The sequence below is a fragment of the Erythranthe guttata genome, chromosome 8 (assembly GCF_056151865.1).
Source record: "Erythranthe guttata isolate IM_541 chromosome 8, IM_541, whole genome shotgun sequence".
Taxonomy (NCBI): Eukaryota; Viridiplantae; Streptophyta; class Magnoliopsida; order Lamiales; family Phrymaceae; genus Erythranthe; species Erythranthe guttata.
The window spans coordinates 22,726,995-22,752,511 of NC_142540.1; the positions used below are offsets into that span (position 1 = coordinate 22,726,995).

Genomic DNA, 25,517 nt, shown 5'->3' on the forward strand with positions numbered 1-25,517 from the left:
CGTAGATCAAACTACAAATTAACATTTTGTCAAACACATTAAAAAATACAAACAATTTAAACATTATTCTAGAAATAACAAAGAACAAAGAAATCACACTTACCTCAAATTAATGCTGGCACGAAAATCTCTCATAACACACCACAATTTTCGAAATTTGTAAACCCTAACACACTCAAAACCAAACCACAATTAACATTTCCCAAAGACGTTCAAAATTATAAACAATTTAAAAATGAAAACCACATTTACCTAGAATAATGCTACCACCAAAAACCTCCCATAATACTACATTTTTCGAATTCAAGCTACAATTGTAAAGTGTAAATAATTAAAAAAAACAGTCTTACTAAATAATACAAATAAAAATTAAATGAAAGTTAAAAACCGTCACAAAAAAATATAACAAAAAATACATGTTGAGGAATTCCAAATTTATGAGAAACTATCTACATAAATAAAAAACAAGAAATTATTAGCAATTGATGAAGAAAACAATACTATGAAAAGACGAAAAAAAAAATTACCTGTTGGACAAAATAGAAAGTGGTCGAAAAGTAGGCTACTTGCGTGCTCATTGTGGAACAATTCCAATGTTCATCTCAACCCTCGAAATTAAATCAACGGACACAATTTTCGAGAAAGTATGTCATGCAATAAAGCAGCAAAAAACAATTTTCGCGCAGTTCTACTCTATTTCTGAAATAAAATTAGTCAATATGTGGTAGAAAAAAAATTATCCCCATCAATAGAGGTGGAACAATTTTTCATGCATTTGAATGATTGGATAATGGACTGTTAATCAATACCAAATTTGGATCTAGTGTCAAAACATTGAATTACGGGTGACTAAATAGTCTATCATGCCTTATCCACCTAACCAAAAGCGTCCTAAAATATTAAAATGAGTAATATAAAGCAGCCGTATTTTCTTTTTGCCATTTATATGGAAGGGCTGTCTTTCGACACTCTCTACACCTAAATTTCTTCTGCGAAAATGCGTTCCCAATTCATTTTCCTGCTATCAATCTGTGTACTATGTCCGCTTCTCTTGATCGACGCTCGAATTTTCAGTCTCGAAATGCACCACCGATTTTCTGATCCAATGAAGGAGTGGTCCCGCCGGAGCAGAACCAACTTTCAGGTTCACAATTGGCCGGAAAAGGGGACCATCGAGTACTACGCGCTTCTGGCGAGCCACGACCACGCGCTTCATCGCCGGACTTTGTCGACCGTTGATGGCGGTGGTGCCGCCCTCACTTTCTCCGACGGCAATGCCACTTTCCGAATCAGCTCTTTAGGATTGTAAGACAACTGATTAATTAATTTTTTTTTATAGGGTTTGGTTTCACTGAATTGAAATACTGAGGGTTTCAATTGGAATTTTGATAAATTTGTTGAAATCTCTTGACTCTATGATCTCAACTGTTTTTTTTTTTGCTGCTTTAATTTTGCTGTTTCGAACTGCATATTGATTATTTAATTTATACATGGAGATTGCTGTAGTTTGCACTACACAACGGTGATGTTGGGAACTCCCGGGATGAAGTTTCTCGTGGCGCTTGATACAGGGAGCGATTTGTTTTGGGTTCCCTGCCATTGTGTGAAATGCGCGTCTACGAATGATTCGCCTTTTACGTATGTATGTACCTTCTACGAATGATCTGGTTTTCGGATTCATGTTTTCGATTTTACATGAACTTATTTATTTTACGGGTAACTAGTTGTGTTCAATGCAATCTCTTATTACACTTAGGTAAGTTTTGTTTTTCGTTGTTGTATCTAGTGATAAATTTTTAACTGATTTTCTTTGCCACCGCAGGATTTTGGGCTTAGCATATATGATCAAGAAAGATCATCTACGAGCAAAAATGTCACATGCAATAATGACCTGTGCATGTATCACGATAGCTGCAACGATACGTCTAATCATTGCCCTTACTATGTGTCTTACGTCTCATCAGAAACTTCGACTTCTGGAATTCTATTGGAAGATGTCCTGCACTTACGGACCTTAGATAATGATCAGGAGTTTATACAAGCATATGTTACGTTTGGGTGAGTTCCTAAACTCTCTATTTATATTACTGACATATTCTAGAATTCCTGAGATTGTAGTGCCTTTTAGTGTTGTAATTACTAATTCCTCATAATTCAGTTTCAACTATGACCTATGAGTATAACCGTTAACTGCAAACTTTCAAGTCATTTGCCGCAATTGACGTTTATTGTGAAATTTCGACTTGCGGAATCTACATTAAGGATATCCTATACTTAGATAGAAAATAATGTTGGATTGTTTTAGGCATGTTTCACTAATAAGAAAGTCGATTAAAGTTCCAGCAGGTATGCAACATATGGTATAGAACTTGAAGGCTAGAATTATTATATGATCTGGTCTGATCTGATTGATTGGAGGGAATGATTTATGGGATCGTTACATGATCTGTGTATCAGAATAGGATCTGCAATGATGATCCTTTTACTTGCAGTTGATTTTGTGGTTATAGGTATTAGTCAAACCTTCGTAGACTACCTTGTACGTATTGATCGGAAGTGTATTAGTCATTTTTATGCACAAACCGAAGGAATCTCATCTTCAATCTGCTTATAAAGTTATGAAGTATCTGAAGTCAACTCATGTGAAAAGGATTCCCTACAAACAGCGTTGAACTTTAGAACTTGAAGACTATTGGATGTAGATTATGCAGGGTCAACTGTAGGTTATAGGTTGATTCGGGGGGTGGGGGGGGGGGGGGGGGGGGGGGGGGGGGCAGGGGGGAGGATGTGGGGTGTACATATTAGGTTATAATGTGACATATGCTACTACCTGTAGTAAACAATATTATTGAACAAAACATGTTCAATTGGAAATACATTTTATAAGGAAGAAACTAAAGTTAGATTGATCTGCAGTCATTATATTTCAACTGGGATTACATGATCATTTGATGGTTAGAGAACATTAACTTTTGGGACTGTTACATGGTTTTCATATTAGAATATGATTTGCAGTGATTGCTTTTATTTACAGTTGATGTTGTAATTACTAATTAGACATTGTCAACCTTTTTAGGTAGTAGCTTCCTAGTAGAGATTGATCAGAATTCCGGACTGTATATATGTCTCTGTAATACTCCATTACAGAAATATGCAACGAAGGATGATTTCGCAATTTATGTAAAGTCCTGTATTTAGTAAGGCTTAATAAAAAGCCTGACGTTTTGTGGGAAAAGACTTTAATTGTATCAACTCAACAACATATGATTTTTTATTTTTTTTTGGATATTTTCACAAATAAGGCTCGAATTCCTCATGACTTTATCATTTGCTTTGGGCAGCTGTGGGCAGGTCCAAACTGGTTCCTTCATTGATATCGCAGCTCCAAATGGTCTATTTGGATTAGGTTTTGAGAAAGTATCAGTTCCGAGTGTCTTGTTCAGAGAAGGTTATGCAGCAAACTCTTTCTCCATGTGCTTTGGACAAGATGGGAAAGGGAGGATTAATTTTGGAGACAAGGGTAGCCTTGACCAAGAAGAGACCCCCTTTAATATGAACTCTTTACAGTGAGTTTAGAAGATTTCTCGGTTTTTACATTACATTTTGCTTTATCTAATGATATTGATTTGCAGCCCAACCTATAACGTTAATGTCAATCAAATTCGTGTGGGGACCACTGTACTCGATTTGAAGTTCACTGCAGTTTTTGATACCGGCACCTCCTTTACATATCTTGTTGACCCTTCATACACAATGCTTTCAGACAGTGTAAGCCCTCCTCAGATGTCAGATTCTATATCTATTTTAGATATGTTCAATCTTATAATGTTCGAATTTTCTGCAAGTTCCATTTACATGTACGGGATAAGCGGCGTCCACCTGATCCAAGAATGCCTTTTGACTACTGTTATATTATGAGGTTAGAGCTAAATTTGTGCTTGGTTTCTCATGTTCTTCGAGAATTATTCTTGATTATCCCGTTTTTCTCTGGATTTTGAATAGCTCCAACACAAGCACCAGTTTGATTCCTGGTATGAGCCTGACACTGGATGGGGGAGGACAGATGGTTGTATATGATCCATTAATTGTTATCTCTAATCCTGTAAGATAAACAAATGCTTGCTTATTTGACGCATTTTCTTCCACGTAGATTTTTTTTTTCTCCTGCTTCTCAAACGGGTTTTCTGGTTATAATTTGCAGCATGAGTTTGTATATTGTCTGGCTGTTGTCAAGAGTCAAGAACTCAATATAATTGGGCGTAAGTTTCCTGTCATTTCCATAGGATAAAAGAACTCAATATAATTGGGTGTTGGTTGAAATCGATTATCTCGCAGTCTTATTTTTTTTAATGTCATGGACTCATGGTCGTCAATATTCGACTCAGGAAATTGCTTTTGTAAATCGATATTTAACACTTAACCTGTAAACTTTAGGCTTTCGATGATTTTGTATGGCATCTAAATTATCTGATGCAGAAAAATTATCCTCGGTATAACACTGTCAAGTTTATTACATAATTTAGAATATAACTGAAGTATTGACTTCCAAGGAAGACGCACATTTTAAATCATTGACCTTGAACCTCGTGCCAGGGAAAGTATAAAAGCGATTAGTTTGTGTTTTAATAATGTATCTGTCTTCTTGTACACTTGCTAAGTTTTTACTTGATCTTACGAGATTGAAATAAAGGAAGTAGGTATCCTGTTACTTCTGTTTGAGATAGACACTAATCCTTCCCTGTGCAGAAAATTTCATGACCGGCTACCGCATTGTGTTTGATCGGGAAAAACTTGTCCTTGGTTGGAAGAAATTCGACTGTAAGTATTGTTTGAGTAAATAATTTGCTGATTATAATTTAGCTAGTAAAGAAATCACTCTAATGCAGGCTACGGCATCGATGACGATTCTAAAGCATTGGGACCTAAACCTGTAAACTATGCCAGTATGCCACCTCTACCCGATAACTACACTCAATCCAACGAACTGAACAGAAATATTGCTCCAAAATTATTTGCATCTTCATTGTACATACACTCTATACTTGATCTGATTCATTCCCTTTTAATATCTCTCGTCTTAGTTTTTCAATGGCTATAACCAATATACCGTCCTTTAGTTTCCCGTAAAAGTGACAGGCTGGAAGTTTTGCACAGGATTGGCCGTTGGCCAGATTGTATGAGAACTCCGAGAGATGGTTGATTCAATGTAAAGACATATTTGGAAGTGCATATATGTTAGTTCCGAAAGAATTGGTACGAGTTTTTTCGCTTCAAAATGATATTTCATCGTTTATTTTTTCATCAATCATCGTTCACGTCATGTGTACGTAAAATAATATACAGAGATGAATAATTGAAATTCGTAACGGATAAGCCAAGTATGAAACAAGACTTTTCGATTAGTAACTCAACGAACAAAAGAAAAAAAGAAAAAGAACAGAAACGAGGAGTCTGTTACAATCACGACAGACACTAGAAATTCTTAGCATTCGGAGTAATTTTATCATACCATGAGTATAATTAGAGCTGATAGAAACGAAAAAAAAATATTAAAAATCAGAACCGTCAATTATTGATGAGAAGTAGCTGGCGAGCTCGAACAGTAATCTGAAGTCGGGCGAGCGCTTGCATGCAGTGCAGAGCTATGCGCGCCTGTCTTCTCACTACCACCCCACGGACAAGCGCTTGCAGCTTCACGAGACTTCTCAACGCCCTATAAGCCCTTCTCGCCTACACAATATACACGATCCATACATAAATCAATATCTACAACATATATATCTAAATACCGAAAAAAAAAGAAAAAGAAAAAGAAAATTATAATATAGATAGTGAAGTAGTAGAAGAATATACAAGGTGACCCCTAAAGAATGTTTGAATTGTGATGGCGGCCATGTCTTCGGTGTACATGAAATGTGAAGCGGCATTGTCGGTGTCTTCGTAGGCGCTGCTGTTGAAGCTGCTTCCACTAATGTTGGTGTGGAGAACGATAATTGCGTTGCTTTCTTGGTGGTTATGATGATGAGATGACGATCGGAAAAGCTTTCTTCGGATGAATCCCCACCGTAGATTTCCTTTGCTCCGCCCCATTTTTTGTTTCGAATATTGAATATTGAATTTTGGGATTATTAACAATGGAAAAGAGAATGGAATTTGGAGGTGTGGGGAGTTGAGATATGATGAGGGGCAAAGGAGGTTAAGTGTGTGTGGGTGACATGTTATTTGATTAGAGAGGAAGGCCTCTCACAACGTGCCAAGCTGAATGGGATTTCTTTATTGGATGAGATGTACTTACTCGAATCTTTGTCTACCAATCTTTGTCTACCAATCTTGATTTAGTATATGGCAATCAATTTGGAAATTCATTAGTTTTTACAGTTTATTTTCCGTTTGCCATGTTTTTATTTAGTGACGAGTTCGATTTGGTCATCTGTTGAGCTCGTATAAATATTTGGGCTTGGAGTCTATTGGTGAACCGTGATCCAATAATATTATTTTTAATGGGCTCAGTTTTAGGTCAAATCCCTAGAATCTTGTTTCCTTTGAAAGACTCCAGGTATTTTCTATAAGGGGCTATATGCCAAACACCCTTCATTGGGATTTTAATTCTTGATAAATCATTTATTTATAAATGATATTTAAGATAAAATAATATTAATTAAAATATTTAAAAAAAAATCAATTAGTAGTTAAATTACTGTCTCCGACAGTTAAATAACTGCCGGAGACAGTAATTTAGCAGTCAAGACAGTAATATTAATTAAAATATTTTTGAAGAAAAAAAAAGTGAATTAACAGTTAAATTACTGTCTCCGCAGTTAAATAACTGTTGGAGACAGTAATTTAGTAGCCAATACAGTAATATTAATTAAAATATTTTTTTAAGAAAAAACAAAGTTATCAAAAAAAAAAGTCATTGCTGGAGACCCGGCGGTCAACGGCGGTTGACCTACTGGAAAAAAAATTCAAAAAAAAAAGTAAAAAAAAAAAAAAAGAACGCCGGAGACCGGTGGTGGCGGGTCAAAATTAAAATTAGGGTTAAAATTGGTTAATTGATGAAATTGGGCTAAATTGTGGTGTAAATCATGAAATTGGAGTTGAATTGAGTTTCAATGAATTGGGGGTAATTTTGGTATATATAAAAGTATTTTCCTTTGTTGCAAATAAGTTTGAATGAGCTGGATTTATTTGAAAGACGAAAAAGTTGGATGTCCCTATTTTAATTAAGTGCCATTGTCAAGAGCATATTTGCCATTTACACTTAATTTAAAAGAAATATTGAATTTTCATTTTTTTTTAATTTTGAAAAAATTCTCAATTATAATTCAATCTTCGCAACTTCCATTTTATTTAGTTTATGTCTCAAGGTCTTAACCGTTTCATATTTTCTAAAATTGTTTTGTCTTTAAATTCAATTTTTTATTTATTTTGAATTTAAAGTTAATCTCATGTTTTTGGGTAAATACATATAAATCCCCAAACACAAACTAAAAGTGCGGATCAGTCCCTACAGACGTTTAATAGGCATATCAGTCCCTAATGCAAAGTTTCACATGCAGTTCAGTCACTAGAGGCAAGTGAAAATTCTAAAATACCCTTTACTTTAATCTGGAATAACATATTTTTTTTATTTTCTTTCTCTTCCTTTTCTCTCTCTTTCATCTTTCCTCTTTTTCTATGTCTCTTCTCTCTCTCCTTTTCTTGCCCGTTCCAATTCAATTTCTGTTATTTTTCTTCAAACAATAAACGAAAATGAACACGAAAAGGCGCTAGAAAACAAACTCCTAAATCAATACAAATGATGCAACAAGAACAAAGAAAAGGAAGAACCAAAGTAGTAGAAGAAGAAAAAAAACAAAAAGAAAAGAGGAAAGAGACTAATTTTCGAAGAATGCATGGTGAATGAGAAGAAATAAGATTTGATTTGTTTCCCCTAATCATTAAATCGGTTCCAATATCTGTTGTTTTGCTGTTCGAGTTTGCAAAGATCATTTATTTATTGTCGATTTTGAACACTTCCTCCCCTGAGTATTATTCTTCGGCGATATTACCATGTTCCCAAAGCATTTTTAGTCCTAGCAAGGATTTGATGTATGATGTTTGATGACTTTGATATAGGGAATGGGAAAAAAGTTTATTGTATTATTCTTGGTGATTTTGTAGTATATGACATATGCAATAATGGTATTCCTAGTGCATTTGGATCTTGTTGAAACATAGTATTGGAATTACTAGTAGTGGAACTTTATAGTACGCTGTATTTGTTATAATTGTAATTATGTGTATGTAGTTGCAGGAATATGTTCTTTGCTTTAGAGCTAACAATACTATTGGTCACCTCTACTCATACTTTTATATTGAAAACATTGTACCATGTATTTTGATGAATTACACTTATTTTTTGAACACGTGGTACTATATTTTGTTATGAATTGAGTTTATATGGTTGACTTGGCCACAAATTAATATAAATAATATAACCGTACCATACTAATGAACAACTACTTTCTAGTTTTTTTTTTCTCAAAAAAAAAAAAAAAAAAAAAAAAAAAAAAAAAAAAAAGAAGATATCGTGTCAATTCTAGACATGTATTTCACATGTGTATTCACTGTACTTCGGTGTTTCATACATCGGACTATAGTTTGTGATGAATTGAGTTGTACCGATTTCCTTGACACTTTAATGATCAATTAGTATGGGAGATGCATAAATTATGTTTTAGATGTGTATTTTAAGGTTGGTGAGCCTTATTGTTGCGTTTGGAGTACAAAATGCCATAAATATGTTGAACTTCATATATCATACTCATATAAGTGTACAAGTTACCATAAATGTGTTGGATTTGTTACATGATACTCATATAAGTGTAGTGTATAAGGCTCATGTGTAGAGCTAATATTTTCCTCAAATATTGCCATAATCTATGTTGATCAACTCCTACACCATCTCATTTCAAGTTAACAGTCTAAAAATGAAGAAATGCTTCTTAAAATAATATTATATGGATGCATTGGTCCCACAATAATGTAAAGAATATAACAGTACAATATGAATGGACAACATATACTTTATGAATAAACTCACAATACTATATGCATGGATAATTCTAACTTTACCAGTTTATACATTGTATTTACCTGTGGAACAAAACATACTATATTTTGTGATGAATTGAGTTGCACCAATTTCCTTGACAATTTAATGGTGAATTAGTATGGGAGATGCATAAATTATGTTTTAGATGAGTTAAGTTTGGTGAACATTGGTGTTACGTTTGGAGTCCACAAATATATTTGATTTCCTACATGATATTCACATATAGTACAAGGTTTGTATGTAGAACTGAAATTTTTCTCAAATGTTACCATAATTGATGTTGATGGATTCCCACGTTATCTCATTTCATGTAATTAGTAATAAAATGAAGGAATGCCTCGTAAAATGAGTTTATATTGTTGCATTGGTCCCAAACTAATATCTATAAAGCAAGTGTACCATATAAACAGAGAACATCTACTTTTTCATTGAAATAAGCGTACTCTATGAATGGACAACACGTGCATCACCGGTGTAATGCATTCATTTTTATGTAGAATAAATTATACCATAATTATAATGAATTGAATTGTACCAATTTCATAATAAATTTAATGATTAGTGAGTGTGGGAGGGACATAAAATATATTTTAAATGACTATTTTAAGATTGATGAACAATGGTGTTGCGTTTAGAGTTCAAAATGCCACAAAATGCCGACATGATACTCACTTAGACAACACGTACTTCACCACTGAACCAAATATACTTGATTCTAGACGTAAGTGTACTATGTTGACGCATTTATTTGTACTACATGATGAGCAATACTAGTACTTTTCATCTCTTATTTCAACACGATCCAATCACACTAGCAATAGAATTGTTTAATACGACATATACTACTGCAGTCACATAAAACACAAAATGTTTCAAAAAATAACACGAGAAGCGGTTTTGCCAGATCCTATATCAAACCATCAAACATCTTCTAAATATGTGGCTAGATATAAAAAAAAAATCTCGTTTCTTCCCCTTCACAATTTTTCGAAAATGGGTTTCTTTCCTCTGTTCATTTTGTTTTGTTCACTAGTTTTTTCTTGCGTCTTTTCGTTTGTTGTTTGAAGAAAAATAACTAAAAATTGAGTTTTGAATTGGAACGGGCAAGAAAAGAAAAGAGAGAGAAAAAGAGGAAAGAGGAAAGAGAAAACTAAGAAAAAAGGAAGAGAGATAAAAATTAAATGAAGAGAGAGAGAGGTAAAAAAAAATAATATAAAATTGCAAACATAGGGATTGAACTGCATGTGAAACTCTGCAGTAGGGACTGATCCGCCTATAAAATGTCTGTAGGAACTGATCTGCGCTTTAAGTTTGTATTTGCGGATTTATCTGTACTTATCCCCATGTTTTTTCAATTTTCGATTTAAGTTTTTTATGTTTTCTTTCTTGTAATTATTTGGAAAAAAAATAAATGAAAATTGGTTTGGACCTGACCTGCCCGGCCTGGATGGACCCGCCCTAGACCCGAACACGCCTTCCCACGGGTCGGTTTCGGGTCACCTAAAAGTTGGACCCGGATTCGCTGGGTCCGACCCAAACCCAACCCGCCCCATGACCGTGTATACATGGATGTGTGTAAATAATTATCTCATTTTTGTTTTACTGGGTGTAGAATCAAATAAACCCTACATGTCCATTTAATTTCATTTTGGTTTAATCTTCAAAATTATATATTTAACAATTTCACATCAAAAATCAAAGTGGGACCCACACAAAGGAAAAGAGAGGCAATAAAATAAAAGATGAATAGGAAGCAGCAATAATAAAAACTTTAGAAGAAAATGCAAAGAAGAGAGAATAAATGATGAAGAATCCCAAAATATATTGCAAAATCCAATGTCAGCAGCAGTGTACGTTGTACAATAATATTCCACGACCAGCCAATCCCAGTTTAGCTGCCAAAAAAGATGTGAAAACAGCCCAACACAGGATTCCCCCAAATCCAAAAGAAGAGAGAGAAAGTAGAAAGAGAGAAGTGGGTCCCACAACATAGGAAAATTCCTCCTCTTTTGGACTTTTAGAGAGAGAGAGACCTTTAGATAGAAAGAGAGACTTCTTTTTTTGCTCAAAAAGTAAAATCTAAATATATATTAAAAAGATTCATAACTACCATTTCTCTACATTCCTGAAATGTATGTCAAAATGGAGCTGTTGAAGTTCGATGGAGAGAAGACTTCTTTTTCTGATTTTGATCTGCTGCCGCCGCCGCCGCTATATATAACTGCCACATTTTTAAATCAGTGTTGGTTGTGTTGTATGTATCTATGTATGTATGTATGTATGCAACTACTATACATATATCTATCTATATACATATATGGCAAGAATTTTAGTGAGTCAAATTGTTGTTGTATGCAAATAATGTCAAAAGGACAAGATAAAACATGTATGGTGATATATCAGTTTATTACCAAAAACAGGGCGGTGAGACAAACCAAATTCTCAAACAGTACTTGCACTAAATTGAGCAAACATTATATTTCTTTTTAATTATATAAAAAAAAAAAAAAAAAAAAAAACAGTCACACACTCACGCAGAGACAGACACACACCTTTTCTTGTTGTTCTTTGAGCTTGGCGTTCTCTTCCAACAATTGGGCAACTTCTAACTCTAACTCAATCGTGTAAGCCTGCAAATTAAATAATATGAAAAGAAAAAAAAAATTGAAGTGAAATTAAATTAAATAATTAAGTATTGAACTGGGTTCGGAGTTCGGACAAGAGCTTATCATAGTGTTTTTTGGCTGTCATAAAACTCTCTCTCTCTCTCTCTCTCTAGAATTCTCTCGCTCTCTCTCTCTCTATAAAAAAAGCTGAAAAGAAGTTGATCGAGGAAAAAGGGTTGCCTGCTTTCTAGCCCTGGACCGAGCAGCAGACTCGCGGTTCTTGATCATACGCTTGTGGCGGCGGTCGCCGGAGCCTTTCTCGAGTTCCGGGAACCTCTTCTTCCCGGCGGCGGCGGCGGTGGGGGTATTTTCGGCACCACCGAAGGACACGTTGACAGAGGTGACATTGGAAATGGGCTGCTGGTGGTGGTGGTCCTCATGCTGCAGAAGCAGGGAGCTGAAGTGATCGTCGGGAACGGAGTTCAAGGTGAGCATTGTGGGCGGTGGGAGCGGCGGAGGCTGCGGGGGTTGGGAGACGGAGTTCTTCGGCGGCGGCGGATCGTTGGAGAAGAAGTCCTGGAGAATCACGCCGCGGCTGGTAGGGTACTGGCGGTGGTGGTGGTGGTGGTGGTTGTGGTGGGTGAGATCGGAGGTGATATTGAAGCTGATGTCTTTCCAAACTTCTTCCATAGTCTTCGCCGGAGTTGTCGGATTATTATTATTATTATTATTACTGTAAGAAGAAGAAGAGGAAGAGGAAGAAGAAGAAGATTTCCACATTTGGAGGAGGAGCAGTTGAATGGGGCATGGGAAAAAGATTTGTTGGGAATACAATAATTAATATATATTTCTTTTATTTTTTATTTTATTTTATACATATATAAATTAAAATAATAAAATAGTTATTATTATGAAGAAGAGAAGCTTCAAGAAAGCATAAGGCACACACAGTGAGAGTGTAATGGGATTCTTGTAAAAATATATATTTATTTTCTGTTCACGGAAGGGAGGGAAGAGAGAGAGAGAGAGACTGTCAAAAAAATGTGTGCATTGTCTTGTCGAAGTGATGCAAACACAGTCGTCCCACGCGTCCGTAGAGTGGACACAGTTCATCATCTCTTGTTTGATAAATGATAACAATCAAATTTTACATATCTACCTTCAACCCCCCACCCCACACCCCACCCCCACCCAACCCAAGCCACCCTACGCCTCACTATATAGGTATAGATTTTGTTCATCACCCTACCCCATATACTACGGATTTTAAATGTCGACAAAATATTTATTGTTGCACACACTTTTTAATATACCTAATTTTTCAAATACTCAAATCATGGTTTGTGGATTAAAGTCTTAATGTTGGATGTATTCTCACTATCAATTAACACGATATTTTCTGTTGTCCAATTGGCTTGGTTGACCCATCGAGAGGGCTTCGCCAATGCGATCCCCTTTCCCCATATCTATTCATTTGCCGTGCAGAAGCATTTATTGCAATGATTCAAAAGGCAACTGAGTACGGCAAATTAAAACGTGTACAGGTTGCGCCATCGGCCCCGGTTATTTCCAATCTCTGCTTTGCCGATGATACTTTTATTTTATGCCAAGCAACGGAGGCGAATGCTACCACTCTTCAAACCATTTTGAATAAATACGCAAGAACTTCTGGGCAAGTGATCAATTTTGAAAAATCAACGATGACTTTCTGCCCAACGACTACACAGGAGAGACGAGACGCAATTCAGCAAATCTTGGGGTTTCAAATTGTTGATCGACACGAAAAGTATTTGGGTATGCCCGCTAACATGGGCCGATCGAGGAAAGATATTTTTGCTTTTCTCCGGGATAGGATCTGGTACAAAATCAAAGGATGGGGCGAGAAGCAACTTTCACAAGCCGGGAAAGAGGTTTTAATCAAGGCAGTCTTGCAAGCGATCCCATCATATATTATGAGTTGTTTCTTGCTTCCGGATAGTATCCTCAAGGAAATGGAAACAGCTATCAGAAGGTACTGGTGGGGTGATGGTGAGAACCGAAAAATTCACTGGTTAGCGTGGAACCAACTATGCAAATCAAAGGCCGACGGAGGATTAGGTTTTCGGGACATGAAATGGTTCAATATTGCGTTGCTGGCCAAGCAAGTCTGGAGGATCTTGACTCAGCCCCATCTTCTGCTCTCGAAGATTTTGAAAGCTCGCTATTTTCCCCGTTGCGATGTGCTTACGGCTGATATTGGGAGGCGCCCGTCGGCGACATGACGAAGCATATGGATGGCTCGAGATTATTTTTGGCTGGGAATTAGAAGGAGGATTGGTAATGGGCAATCTACTTCTATTTGGGCGGATCCATGGCTCTCCGACGATGGCGCTTTTCAAGTTTTTACAAAAAGGCCGATTTATTCCTCCTTTCCGAACACAGTTTCAGACATGATAGATGCCAATACAGATTCATGGAATATTGCGGCTTTAGAAGAATGGTTATGGCCAATCGACAAGGACATAATATTAGCGGTTCCGGTCGGAGGTTCGACGACAGAGGATAGATGGATATGGCTGGCATTATACTACCGTACCCATGGCAGGTTTACCGTTCGTTCATGCTATCACACTTTGCTCTCTAGATGTCAAACAATTACTGGCGGGCGACCCCCCACTGGGGAATCGACTAGCGGGGTAACTACGATTCATTGGAAACTTGTGTGGAATCTTCCTATCCCTCCTAAGATTCGCATCTTTATTTGGAGAGCCTGCTCTAATATTTTACCAACGAGAGCGGAGTTATATCGGAGGAAAATAGTGGCAGACCCTTTATGTCGACGATGCGGTTATGTGCCGGAGACCTTTCTCCATATTATTAAATGTTTCCACGAATCGCAAGAGATATGGCGTTCACCTGTGTTTTGTAATGGTAACCCACCTCTGTCCACCTGGGTTTGGATGACGCAGCTGCAACAAAGTTTAGAACCCAATACTTTTCACCTAGCAATTATTATCATGTGGAAATTGTGGGATAATTGGAACAAAGTGATGCATGGCGAGGAGGGGAGCCCAACGTCGGAAGTAATAAGCTGGTGTTTTAATTATCTGAATACTTATAAGGCAGCTCAAATTCGAGTCACTGACAGCAAGGAGAATACGCACCCAGCCGTTTGGAAACCACCGGAGCACGGAAAGATTAAAATCAACTTTGATGTCGCATTTCCCAAGGAGAAAGATTACTATGTTCTAGCAAATGTCGCTCGTGATTGGCAAGGAAAATGCCTTTGGTGGCATGCCAAAATAATTCAAGGACGACCCAAGGTTGTCGAAGGAGAAGCCCATGCGGCACTTCATGCAATTTCAAAGGAGCATGAACTTGGCTCATCAGCTGTGACTCTAGAAGGAGATAACCTTCAAATTATGACGGCACTACGGGAACGTAATGCCAGCGAAGCATCGTTTGGAGCCATCATTGATGAATCTTTACGTATTTCTAGTCTTTTTAATTCATGCAATTTTGCTTTTGTCAAGCGTTCGGGAAATCTTCTTGCCCACGCTATTGCTACCACTTCTGATCTTGGTTGTATTGGCGGTAATGTTCTGCCTTTGAACTTGGCTCATATTGCCTAATAAATTTTCAGTTATTCCTCAAAAAAAATTGGCTTGGTTGAGGTCAGATATCCCTTTAAGTACCATTAATTTTTAATAGATTAGATATAAACTGTTGAATTAAAAAGTAATTTTGAGTTTCCTATAAAAATAAATAAAATAATAATTTGAGCAATTATGTATCTACCCTTCTCACTTAAAATTTATTTATTACATTAAAATAAAATAGACTAATATAGAATAGTCTGATTTATTCCTCAATTAATTTATTGTTTTTTTACAATAGTTTTTTTAGGTGATTACGCCAAAATTTGAAAGATAGGCGTTTGAAACAATGAATTCACCTCTACGGACTTTAATAAACTCGATTCTCAAAAGTTCAAAAGTCTCCACTTTTGCTTTTGAGACAATGGATCGAGTTTTCAAAAATAATTCAACAACTAGTCCTTATTTCTCCCTTCTAGTCTCTTCTTCTTTCTTTCTTTCTTTTTTTTTTTTTTTTTTTTTTTTTTATAATATATATAGAAGCATATATATTTGTCGTCTTTTTTTTTTTTTTTTCGAAGAAGAAGAAGGACGTTATAAAATTATTCGACCGAACTCCACGGGGTAATTTTGCAAGAATCTCCACTTTTCTACCTTATATACATTGGCTAAAAGAAAGAACACCTTTTCTCCGAGGCTCAAATCAAGGTTCTAATGATAATTTCGATAAAAAGGTCGGCTTGAAAGGCTCAAACGGTTCAAAGAAGGCCCAAATCATATCCCAAATCACTCACTACTCAATACTTCGTATCATAAATTTCCTAAGGTGAGTTTTAAAACCGAACATAGCATGATCTAGCACAAATTAATTCCAAATTTAAGATACAAAACATTCAACTAAAGCAATGCATAAAGTGTGATTCCTAGCAATAATTCGCTTCTAAGTTCCGTTGAATCGAAAGTTAAACAAACATATAATCCTTATCACACAAAACAAGCAATCTCATCATCAAACATTGATCATCTCTCATCATCATAAATCATCGATGCATTCGACTCAAGCAATTTTTTTTTTTTTTTTTTTTTTTTTTTTATATATATTCCAGAAAAACGAGAAAAGCAATAAAACAAATAAAACCTAATGCATGCAAACTAAAGCAAATAAGCACAAAAACATGTTTTTCACCCCCAAACTTAAAATTTGCGTTGCCCTCAACGAAATTAGCACAAAGTTTAAGGATAGAAAACACCTGATTTAGTCGGAGTCGATGTGATCGAGGTGCTCCTCCCTAGCTCTCTCACACTCGTCCTCATTGGGCGGTGGCACTTTTCTTTCCCTTTCCCTTCCCTTTGGAAGATTCTCATCGAATCTCCAATTATTTTGCAGTCATGTGCTGCTTTGGACCCATCTGTGTTTTCACTGTACATAATATACAAAAACCTAAGCAAAGTGATACCATGGGACAACTTGGTAAATACTAAAAATCTCAATAATACGTCTTCTACCACACCCTAAAAAAAACAAGGATAAAAAACCCTACAAGCAAAATAACAGTGTTTTGGAACCTAAAAGTGTATCGGTATAAACGAAAAATTCTCTATCAATAAACTTAAAGGGTAGAATCATAATCATGCAATATCGTGCAATTCGAAGAAAGTAACTGGGTTTCGCAAAATCTAACAACAAAATAGCATTTTTTTAATGCAATTTTAGGTTTTCAAATTGGGTTCAAATAATTTTCAAACCATGCAATTGTTATAAGAACAAGAAATCAATTCTTTAAAACGGGATACTGCCCTTTCGATATAAAACTTGAGAACAATAATGTCGAACGACAATGTCGAAGTTTTGTCTCATATTTCTTCTTTCTTGATCTTCCGGTCTTTCTCGTCGTCGATTTTCTCTCGCGAGAATGCAGAACATTTGATTTGCAGTGATTTCAAAAACAAAAGGAATAAATAATGTTTATGTCCGAAAATGTTTGTAGAAAAGCGTTCAAAAAGTTTGTCGGAACACGTTTATGGAAACTTTTGGGAATAAATATATATGTACGGAAAACGATTTTGGTAAAAACATGTTTTTATGACTAGTAGACTGTTTTTTAAGTGGAAAACAAGGGTAGTTGTGATAATAGTATAAAGTGAGGGACATTTCAAACATTTCAGTTGGGTTAAGAACTAAATGTAAGTGAAACTTAAAAGGAGGGAGTGCAATAATACAAAGTATACTAATGGGGATTAAACCGTATCTGAAACTAGTTGATATGTTTTTATGAGCTAAAACCCTGTTATATTTTATGAACACATTTTTCTGACTTCATTGTTGAAGGCTTTGCACCGGAAAAAAAATCATTCCCAGTGCTTTTCAGGTACTTTCGTGGAGAATTCGATTTCAGGTACTTCTGTATAATACGGCATAGTAGACTACTTGATTAAATTACATTCTAAACATGACAACTGAGAATGCAACGACACAACAAATAGTATGTAGAATATTCAATTACATCCTTCCACCTCAACTACATGGTACAATCACAACATATCAACTTCAGTTGCATCATTTTTTTTCTCCATATATTTGTACACAACGAATCAGCACCAATTAAAATCAATACTTATCACCCCTTCGAGAAAAAAAAAAGTAAAAAAAAAACGAGTAACAACCAATTCTAGAAGTAGAACACTGCACAAGATGTTAGGTTCGACACTTTAAAACTGTGAGTTGGGTATCACGTGGTTAAAACGTCGGGCATACTAGGAGAATGAGCACCAAGAACTCTACCTCCAAGATCTGGGAAGTTTTCATGTCCGGTCAAAGGACTTAGATTTCCATCAATACCGACTTCCATTGGATACTTTAGAAGATGACCTTGCAATAATGTCAGATCATCGTTTGTATACCTCTTCCAGTTTTCTTCAGCAACTTCATTCACTCTCTTCACACACTCCACTGTTTCTGGTTCGTTGAAACATTTTTCCACCATTCCAAGGTGTTCGGCCCACAGCGACATTCGATATCCATAGACCTGCAAAATAGTAGTAGTTCAGAAACAAGAGTGAAAAGAGCTAAAAGATCTATATAATTCACACGGCTACAAATAATCACACAATGCAGTAATTAGATGTAATAACTAAATTAGACTCTAAAAGAAAAAGGGAAAAAGTCGTCAAAGTGAACGAACCTGGCCATGTGGATGTTGCTGCTTTTTTGCCCAAGTATGATGAGGCTGATACGCACCCATTGCTAGCTCTGTGTCTTTTGTACCAGCCATTGATCTTTGATTGATATTCGCCGACCCTATAATTACATACTCATCGTCCACTACCATTCCTTTGGCATGCACATAAATCATGAAGCGCTGACACTTGTGTGACTCCGAAATCTGAGACAAGACAAATGCAGAAGTAAGGAGTTTTAGTATATACGAAGTAAAACATTACAGAAAGGTTTAATTCCAAGAAAAATTTGTCCTTTCAAGATTCGAATCCATCTGATACATGGGATGATTCCAAAAAAGGAATAAAACGGTAATCTTATATATAAAAGAAAGAAACCAAAAAAGGAATAAAACGGTAATCTTATATATAAAAGAAAGAAACGTTGGGCAACCCTAAAAAACCCTAATGGTATTTCTGTAATTAAATATTTTCAATATTTTTTTCTCTGATAATTTCTAACAACTTTTAACAATTATCAAAATTGAAACTAAATCCCGAAGAATCCTATCTAATGGTACTTTTGTAATTATTTATTTTTAATATATTTTGTCTACTAATTTTTTAACTATAATTTTCAACAATTATCAATCTCCTATTTTTCATCAATATATCTCAAATCTTAAGAGATAAAGATAGAAATTTGGTTCGTTATTAATCTATATATTTGGATTATAAATTTTAATATGTCAGAATTAAAAACCCTAATGTGATATAAAATATGAATAATACTACATTATAAAATTTTACTATGTTAGTATACTATATTTTATTATTATGTATTAAATTGATTATTTTCACTTTTGAAATAATATCCCGTGCATTGCACGGGGAAAAAATGCTAGTATTTGATTAAATGAGCTAACACTGCTGAAAAAATCATGTCACAATAACCTCTGATAAGTTGAGATACTATTTAGAGTTGCAGAGTAATTTAAAAAAAAAACGGAAGAGTGACTGCAGATTAATAAAAATTTAGCAAGTATATGTTCATGTGCCCCTAAGCCCATCTCAGTTAGTTACTCAATGCTGCAATCGATGCTCGTAAGGTAATCAATTAGCAATCCATGACTAAGTATATGCATACAACGTTATTTCTGAATGTTATAATAAAGGACAACGGTTGTTTTAGGACAAGTACCTTATCAGCATTCACAGGGACCTCATCAACAGTAGTTGGAACTGCTTCCCGATTGCCAAGACAGTAGAAATTCAAGTAGTCTTGTGGATGTGTATCCAAAAGCCCCATATATTTGATCTCTTTGGCAATAAATTGATACATCATCTCCATCGTTTGGGCCTAGCAGAAAAGACGTATGTATAACTATTTATTATCAAGTATTTTATCATATGACACCAAATATATCATCAAATATTTACCTGCCAAAAGAGAATTTCTTGCACGACATTGTCTTTGGGATTGCCCTCGGGCCACATTGGTATAACAACATACACGGCAAATCTCTCGTTAGCTCTTATCTTACTAGCAATTTTCATTGCCAACTCCATAGGGATTAGATGATCAGCCCCTGCCATTTTGAGAAACGAGTGACTCAATCTCCAACACCATTTAATAGGGAAATACCATTTACATGTTGGCAATAAAGCATTTAAAAAGATTGGCAATGAAGTACAGCAGAATTTTTTAATATAAAGCACAAACTGCAAAGTCAACGTAACGGTAATTTCGAACTAGAATGAAAATTAATGAAACAAACAACAAGAAAATGTAATATTTTTACCAGCATCTTTGTACGAAGGCCAAGCGTACGAAGAGCCAAGAAAGTACTGATTTTCAATATAGATAAAATTCTGAGCAGATCTTATTGCTTGAATGTATGCTGTTTGAATGCTTCCGTCTATTACCAGATCTTTGGAGCATACGAGGTTCTGGAATAAAACAGCACTAAAGACATTAGCATATGAAAAAAGGATAACCGAAGATGATTGCTCTGCTGGCAGTTTCAGTAGTGTATGTACATGGATACGGAACGACAAAAGGGATTTAAGAGTGTTCTTGTTCAATACCTGTGCCTGAGCTTCATCATAGAATTTTGGGAAACCTCTGACTGACCCTGAATCGATGGACCTGAAGATCTATAGAAGCAAAGCAATATATATATATATATTATAGTCTCGAAATTATACGAAATAAGATACACAGTTGGCATTCCTTCAAGAAATGGACTTTTAAGTTCTAACCTGCACATGCCAATTTTCTGGGTGTTCTTCCTTAGACACATATAGCTTAGGATCGTCCTCCGGGCAAGCTTTGTATGTTCCGTCTTTGGAAAGAGCAATGGCAGGACTCAGTATCCATGATATTCGCTCGACTTTTAGCATAGCGTCGTCGTGCCAATGAGACATTCTTTTCTTAATAAAACTAAATTCTCTCCACTTGGTTGTTTTCCGCCAACGTTGAGCAAAGTTTATAAGAACGTCATAGGCAGCAGGTCCGTCGACTCTGCTGTGCAAATCATGCCATGGCTGCCTGGGAGCTTTTATACCTTCCTGTCATGGGTAATTGATCAGCAAAAACCGCATGAAATTAATTAAAAAAACATCACATCCCATTCAAAATATAACAAAATATTAAAGAAGTTTGAGTCCAGATCATCTCATAAATGAGGAAAGATCCCTATTCGATGAGCGAAAACCATATGAAATTCAAATTACTTCATACCAAAAACATAGTGTTTCAGCAAATACTCTTGGGCTCCATTTGGATGCAAGAATTTGGAGAATGGAATTCAAATCCATAATAACAAATCCCTTTCACATGTTCGGATAGAGGGATTTAATGATGGATATCAAATCATCACCCCTCCTTTTTAGTTACAAATTGAGCCATTAAGGTTGATTTCAAATGACTCCAATTTCGAGTCATATGAAATCCTTCCTCCAAATCCCTTCCCCAAATCAAATCCTTACGAAAAAAAACTTCACATCCTCGTTCAGAATATAACAGAACAGTTACAAAAAAACTAAGAATTTTGAGCCCAAATCATCACATAAATGAGAGAAAAATCCTTATATTCTCATTTCTTTTTAAGGAAAAACATCTTGTTTTGGGCGTAATCATGACATGGTAACACGTATTAACTATCAATGATGTTCTTAGTTTCTTCTCAATCATTCCCCTTGTCCAAATCATGATACATCAATTAAAGGGAAAACACATTTAGCAAAAACGAATGCAATCAATGTATGAACCACTCACCGCATATGTAGGCTGATGAATATCATTCTTAAAAACAGTATCTAGATCACAGAATAGTCGATGCTCAGGCGTATCATAACGGCCATCACACAGATCAATACCACCTAAAAAGGCAGTAATTTTTCGATTATTGCCATGTGCTTGTGTGTCAACAAGAACGCATTTCTGATGGTGTGTAAAGAGATTCCCAACAACCTGAAGGCAGTACAGTAAGCAAGTCAACAAATATCGATGATCATGCGAAATTAAAATACTTTACCTGTATTTGATGAACTTAAAACACATTAAAGACTCGTAAAAAAAATTCCCAATCAACAAACAGATGCAACTAAAATCTACCTGTTGTTTCATATAGCTAAGTTTGCTGCTCCCGTAACGCGGAGACAAAACACATATCACAGACGAATGCCGGAAAAACTTCTTGGTCTCCTCGTCATGTGTTCTCATGACTCCAGCCTGCATTTAAAACCATACATCAATAACGCAAGTGCCTACAGTTCTATTATGACTACCAATACTACAAGGTTACAAGACCAGAAAGTATAGAACAGTTAGTCAAATAATCAAAGAATTATCAGATCAGCTATCGTCAGTATTGACAAGTCATGTATTATTATCGAGCAAGAATTTCATAGTGCATCATTTACTTGGTTGGGCTATTTGAACTACCGAAAGAAGTTATTTTACATTGCACACTTGCAACAATCCCGTCGTAACAATTTCAACAACAGAAAGTTTCTAGTTTCATGTCAATTCAAGTAAACAGTTCGTTCAGCAATGCAACTATTTTATTATCTTACGATACAAAGGAACTCTTAGGTATTCCAATTGGTCATCTGTTAATCAGTCCAGGCTTACAAATTGACAACTAAGGCCTCGTTTGGTTGCCAAGATAAGATTAGCCAGGATAAGACTAAATAATCTAATGAAACCCAATTGTTTTATTGGAGCTTGGAAGGTCCAACAGAAAAACATGCTTAGAAGGCAAGATAGGCCATGATAACATAATATTTGCGGGTCGACCCGGTAAGTTATTGGGATACCAAACATCAAACAAAGTCATACTATTTAGTTAATCATGGCTAATCTTCCCAACCAAACGAGGCCTAAGAAGAAAAGAACAGTACAGCTGCTATCTTTCCAATTATCACTTCATTCAGTAAAATCTTAATATTTCCACTGTTTAACGTTCTGTAATCAATTTAGATTTAGAGTAACTAAAGGCTCTATTGATAATCTTTTATTTTCTTACTGCCGTTCAAAAACATTCTTGTTACAGATTAACGGTGTCGTGAGCTTATGACATGTTATTGCCTATCGGAGAATATGCTTAGTTCCAGCCATGAAAAAAATAAACTATAAATAGCACGACATGAAAAAATAAACTATAACTAACCATCCCGAATTCGTATTCCAAATAGCAAAACAATTCAATATATCATCAAGATGTACAATACATACATACCGTGTTAATAAACAATTTATCGTGTGAGGTCTTGTCGTCCCAAACCAATAGCAGAACTCGAACCCCTTCCTGCGACTTATACTTGAGTAATTCACCGAGCGTCAAGTCTCCGCCTCGGGGCAAAGGTCTAGTCGGTTCCCTAATCAACCTAACCTTATCGAAAACGGACCACCCGACAATGTATATCAAATGATGCGCCTCTGCTATGGCGTGGCATATATCCTCCCAACACGTGGCGTGTTCTCGCACTAACCCGTCATCCAACTCGATTTTCGGTAATTTATCATCGTTCTTGACATGGGCGTCCTGGTACAGAGTTACGGAGCTCCCTTTCCTGAGGGGGCAATAGGTGTTCCTAACCCCTCTGTGTAAGGGATCACCGGCAATGCCGTGTTTGTACTGCGGGTTTTCGTCGCACGGGGTGAATTTCATCTGGAGACGAAGCGCTGTGTGGGGTTTCGGCGGCTTGCCGGAGGAGGAAATGACCGAGAACCAGCCGGAGATTTCCTCGCCGGAGGCGATTTTGGCAGCTGAAATCAAGACCTTACCGATGGTGTCGGCGCCGAACATGTCGTTGTCCTTGATGCGGATGTCCAAGCAGGACAAGGGGTGGGCTAAGGGGATATGGAATCGCTCGTTCCACTTGGGGTTTTGGGAGTTGGAGAGCACGCGCGTGCGGGCGAGTGTGGCCTGGGGAGCGGAGACCGTGACGTAAGGGTCGCTGGTGATGATCTTACGGTGGTGGTGGAGCTTCCTGTCGTGCTGGCTTCTTCTACTGCCGCCGCGCTCGCTCGCATCACCGTCGCCGACGGCGACGCCGTCGCCGTCGGCGGTGCGGCAGACGGTTAGACAGCGGCGGAGGCGCTCGGTGACGAGGTCCATGTTGGGGAGGCCACGCGCCTCGAAGATGTGCAGCTCCAAGTCTCCATGTAGGTAAATCACTGGCTCATCTTCGGCCATGGTGTATTTGCTGCTCTAATTGCCGATTGGGAGTACAATTTCCGATGATGATTTTACTGTATTAAATAGAAGAGAGAGAAGGACTGCAAAAATGGCGTCGGCTAGAGAGAGAAAGCCGGGAAAAATGGCGTCGGCTGCTAAAAGTAGCTGTAGAATTGAAGGAAAGGATATTTAGTTTTAGTGAGAGAAACAAATAATTCATAATTCATAGAGTGAGAAAATGGGGACAGGTTTTGGGATCGTGGCACCGCACGTCAAGTTGTGTGGAAGAGTTGAGGGTAGTTGGAGATCACGTGCCTTTTCCTTATCAAAAACGAAAAGATCACGTGCACTTTACCCCGCCATTCGGGTTTCATTGTTTATTTTTTTTCAAAATATAAAGTGTTAAATACACTTTACACCCACATTAATACAGCTTATGTCACACACTTAATATAATTATATTATATTATTAAAAAAACTTATTTAAAAAATTATCTGAATTACTTTTGATACGTATTTAACAAATAATATCTAATTGTTGTTGGACCAATTAATCGGATATATTCATATCGATAAATCTTGAGAAATCAATACATAATTAATTGTGATCTTAAGTATTTTTATTTATAAAGTTCATTAATTTCTTAAAATATTTTTTCATGCATTATTATACAATATATTCTTTTTCCAAAAATTTAATTTTATTTACTTTTCAATTTTGTATGATCCAATAATTATTAGATTGTCATGCTATTTATTCTACCAAATAAAATTTAAAATTTTAAATATTGCATTGACTTTTCAATTGATATTTTTGATAAACTATTTAAATTATTTTTCAATTACTCAATCCAATTGAGAGTGGAAATATATTAAGATTATCATTATATTTTAAATTTTAAAATAAAAAATAATTGATGTTGAGGGGTAAGTGTTACAAATAGACTATACTTCAAGGATGCAAAGTGCATTTAACCCAAGTATAAATGATGTTCCTTTGTGTTATTGGTGAAACTCACTTTATATTTTATTTCCAATTATGAAAAAAATAATATTTAATGAAAGTAGCCGTTACAAAATTATAGATCACACTAATCTAATAAATTTCTAGTATGTAATTGTTATTGAAAAATAGAGACACGAATTGATGATGCCTCCATAGCGTGAAGACTTTGTTACAAAGCTCTTTTTAAGAGTCTATGGGCAATTTTTGATTCTGTTTTCGTTTCACTTTTATCCATTTTCAGAAATGAATTCGTACTTGTTTAAGGTTTCAAAAATAATTCTCAAAACGACCTATAAAGTTTATCTCTTCTTCAGATATGATTTGACTGCTGCAGTAGATAATATTTTTACTAAAAAATAAATAAGCATCACTTTATTATTTCAAATTCTT

General features: G+C 35.9%; 5 protein-coding genes across 6 annotated transcripts; 2 read left to right on the forward strand and 3 right to left on the reverse strand.

Annotated features, from left to right (window-relative positions):
* Window positions 1-963: 963 nt before the first annotated feature.
* LOC105965153 (Eukaryotic aspartyl protease family protein) lies at window positions 964-5,276 on the forward strand. Of its 2 annotated transcripts, none has more exons than XM_088822409.1 (10): window positions 964-1,305; window positions 1,497-1,642; window positions 1,823-2,058; window positions 3,342-3,566; window positions 3,633-3,768; window positions 3,846-3,919; window positions 4,003-4,102; window positions 4,202-4,259; window positions 4,747-4,818; window positions 4,887-5,276. In XM_088822409.1, exons 2-10 carry the CDS (start codon window positions 1,526-1,528, stop codon window positions 5,096-5,098), a joined length of 1,230 nt encoding a protein of 409 aa, XP_088678535.1. In that variant the 5' UTR covers window positions 964-1,305; window positions 1,497-1,525; the 3' UTR covers window positions 5,099-5,276. The 2 variants fall into 2 exon arrangements, with proteins under 2 accessions (XP_088678535.1, XP_012845128.2); XM_012989674.2 differs by having other exon boundaries at window positions 1,507-1,642.
* A 105-nt stretch (window positions 5,277-5,381) lies between these two features.
* IQD20 (IQ-domain 20) lies at window positions 5,382-6,230 on the reverse strand. Its single transcript, XM_012989675.2, has 2 exons — window positions 5,854-6,230; window positions 5,382-5,730 (listed from the first exon to the last, which is right to left on the reverse strand). The coding sequence occupies exons 1-2, from the start codon at window positions 6,088-6,090 to the stop codon at window positions 5,566-5,568; spliced, it is 402 nt and encodes a 133-aa protein (XP_012845129.1). The 5' UTR covers window positions 6,091-6,230; the 3' UTR covers window positions 5,382-5,565.
* A 4,869-nt stretch (window positions 6,231-11,099) lies between these two features.
* Window positions 11,100-12,619, reverse strand: FD (Basic-leucine zipper (bZIP) transcription factor family protein). Its single transcript, XM_012989560.2, has 3 exons — window positions 11,944-12,619; window positions 11,650-11,727; window positions 11,100-11,318 (listed from the first exon to the last, which is right to left on the reverse strand). The coding sequence occupies exons 1-3, from the start codon at window positions 12,481-12,483 to the stop codon at window positions 11,235-11,237; spliced, it is 702 nt and encodes a 233-aa protein (XP_012845014.2). The 5' UTR covers window positions 12,484-12,619; the 3' UTR covers window positions 11,100-11,234.
* A 1,357-nt stretch (window positions 12,620-13,976) lies between these two features.
* LOC105964912 (uncharacterized) lies at window positions 13,977-15,314 on the forward strand. The gene has a single exon (XM_012989419.2). It carries the CDS (start codon window positions 13,977-13,979, stop codon window positions 15,312-15,314), a length of 1,338 nt encoding a protein of 445 aa, XP_012844873.2.
* A 2,422-nt stretch (window positions 15,315-17,736) lies between these two features.
* On the reverse strand, window positions 17,737-24,419 carry LOC105965090 (phospholipase D delta). Its single transcript, XM_012989604.2, has 10 exons — window positions 23,180-24,419; window positions 22,054-22,170; window positions 21,715-21,909; window positions 20,697-21,005; window positions 20,523-20,591; window positions 20,237-20,384; window positions 19,875-20,023; window positions 19,636-19,794; window positions 18,461-18,661; window positions 17,737-18,304 (listed from the first exon to the last, which is right to left on the reverse strand). Exons 1-10 carry the CDS (start codon window positions 24,137-24,139, stop codon window positions 18,008-18,010), a joined length of 2,604 nt encoding a protein of 867 aa, XP_012845058.2. The 5' UTR covers window positions 24,140-24,419; the 3' UTR covers window positions 17,737-18,007.
* Window positions 24,420-25,517: the final 1,098 nt, after the last annotated feature.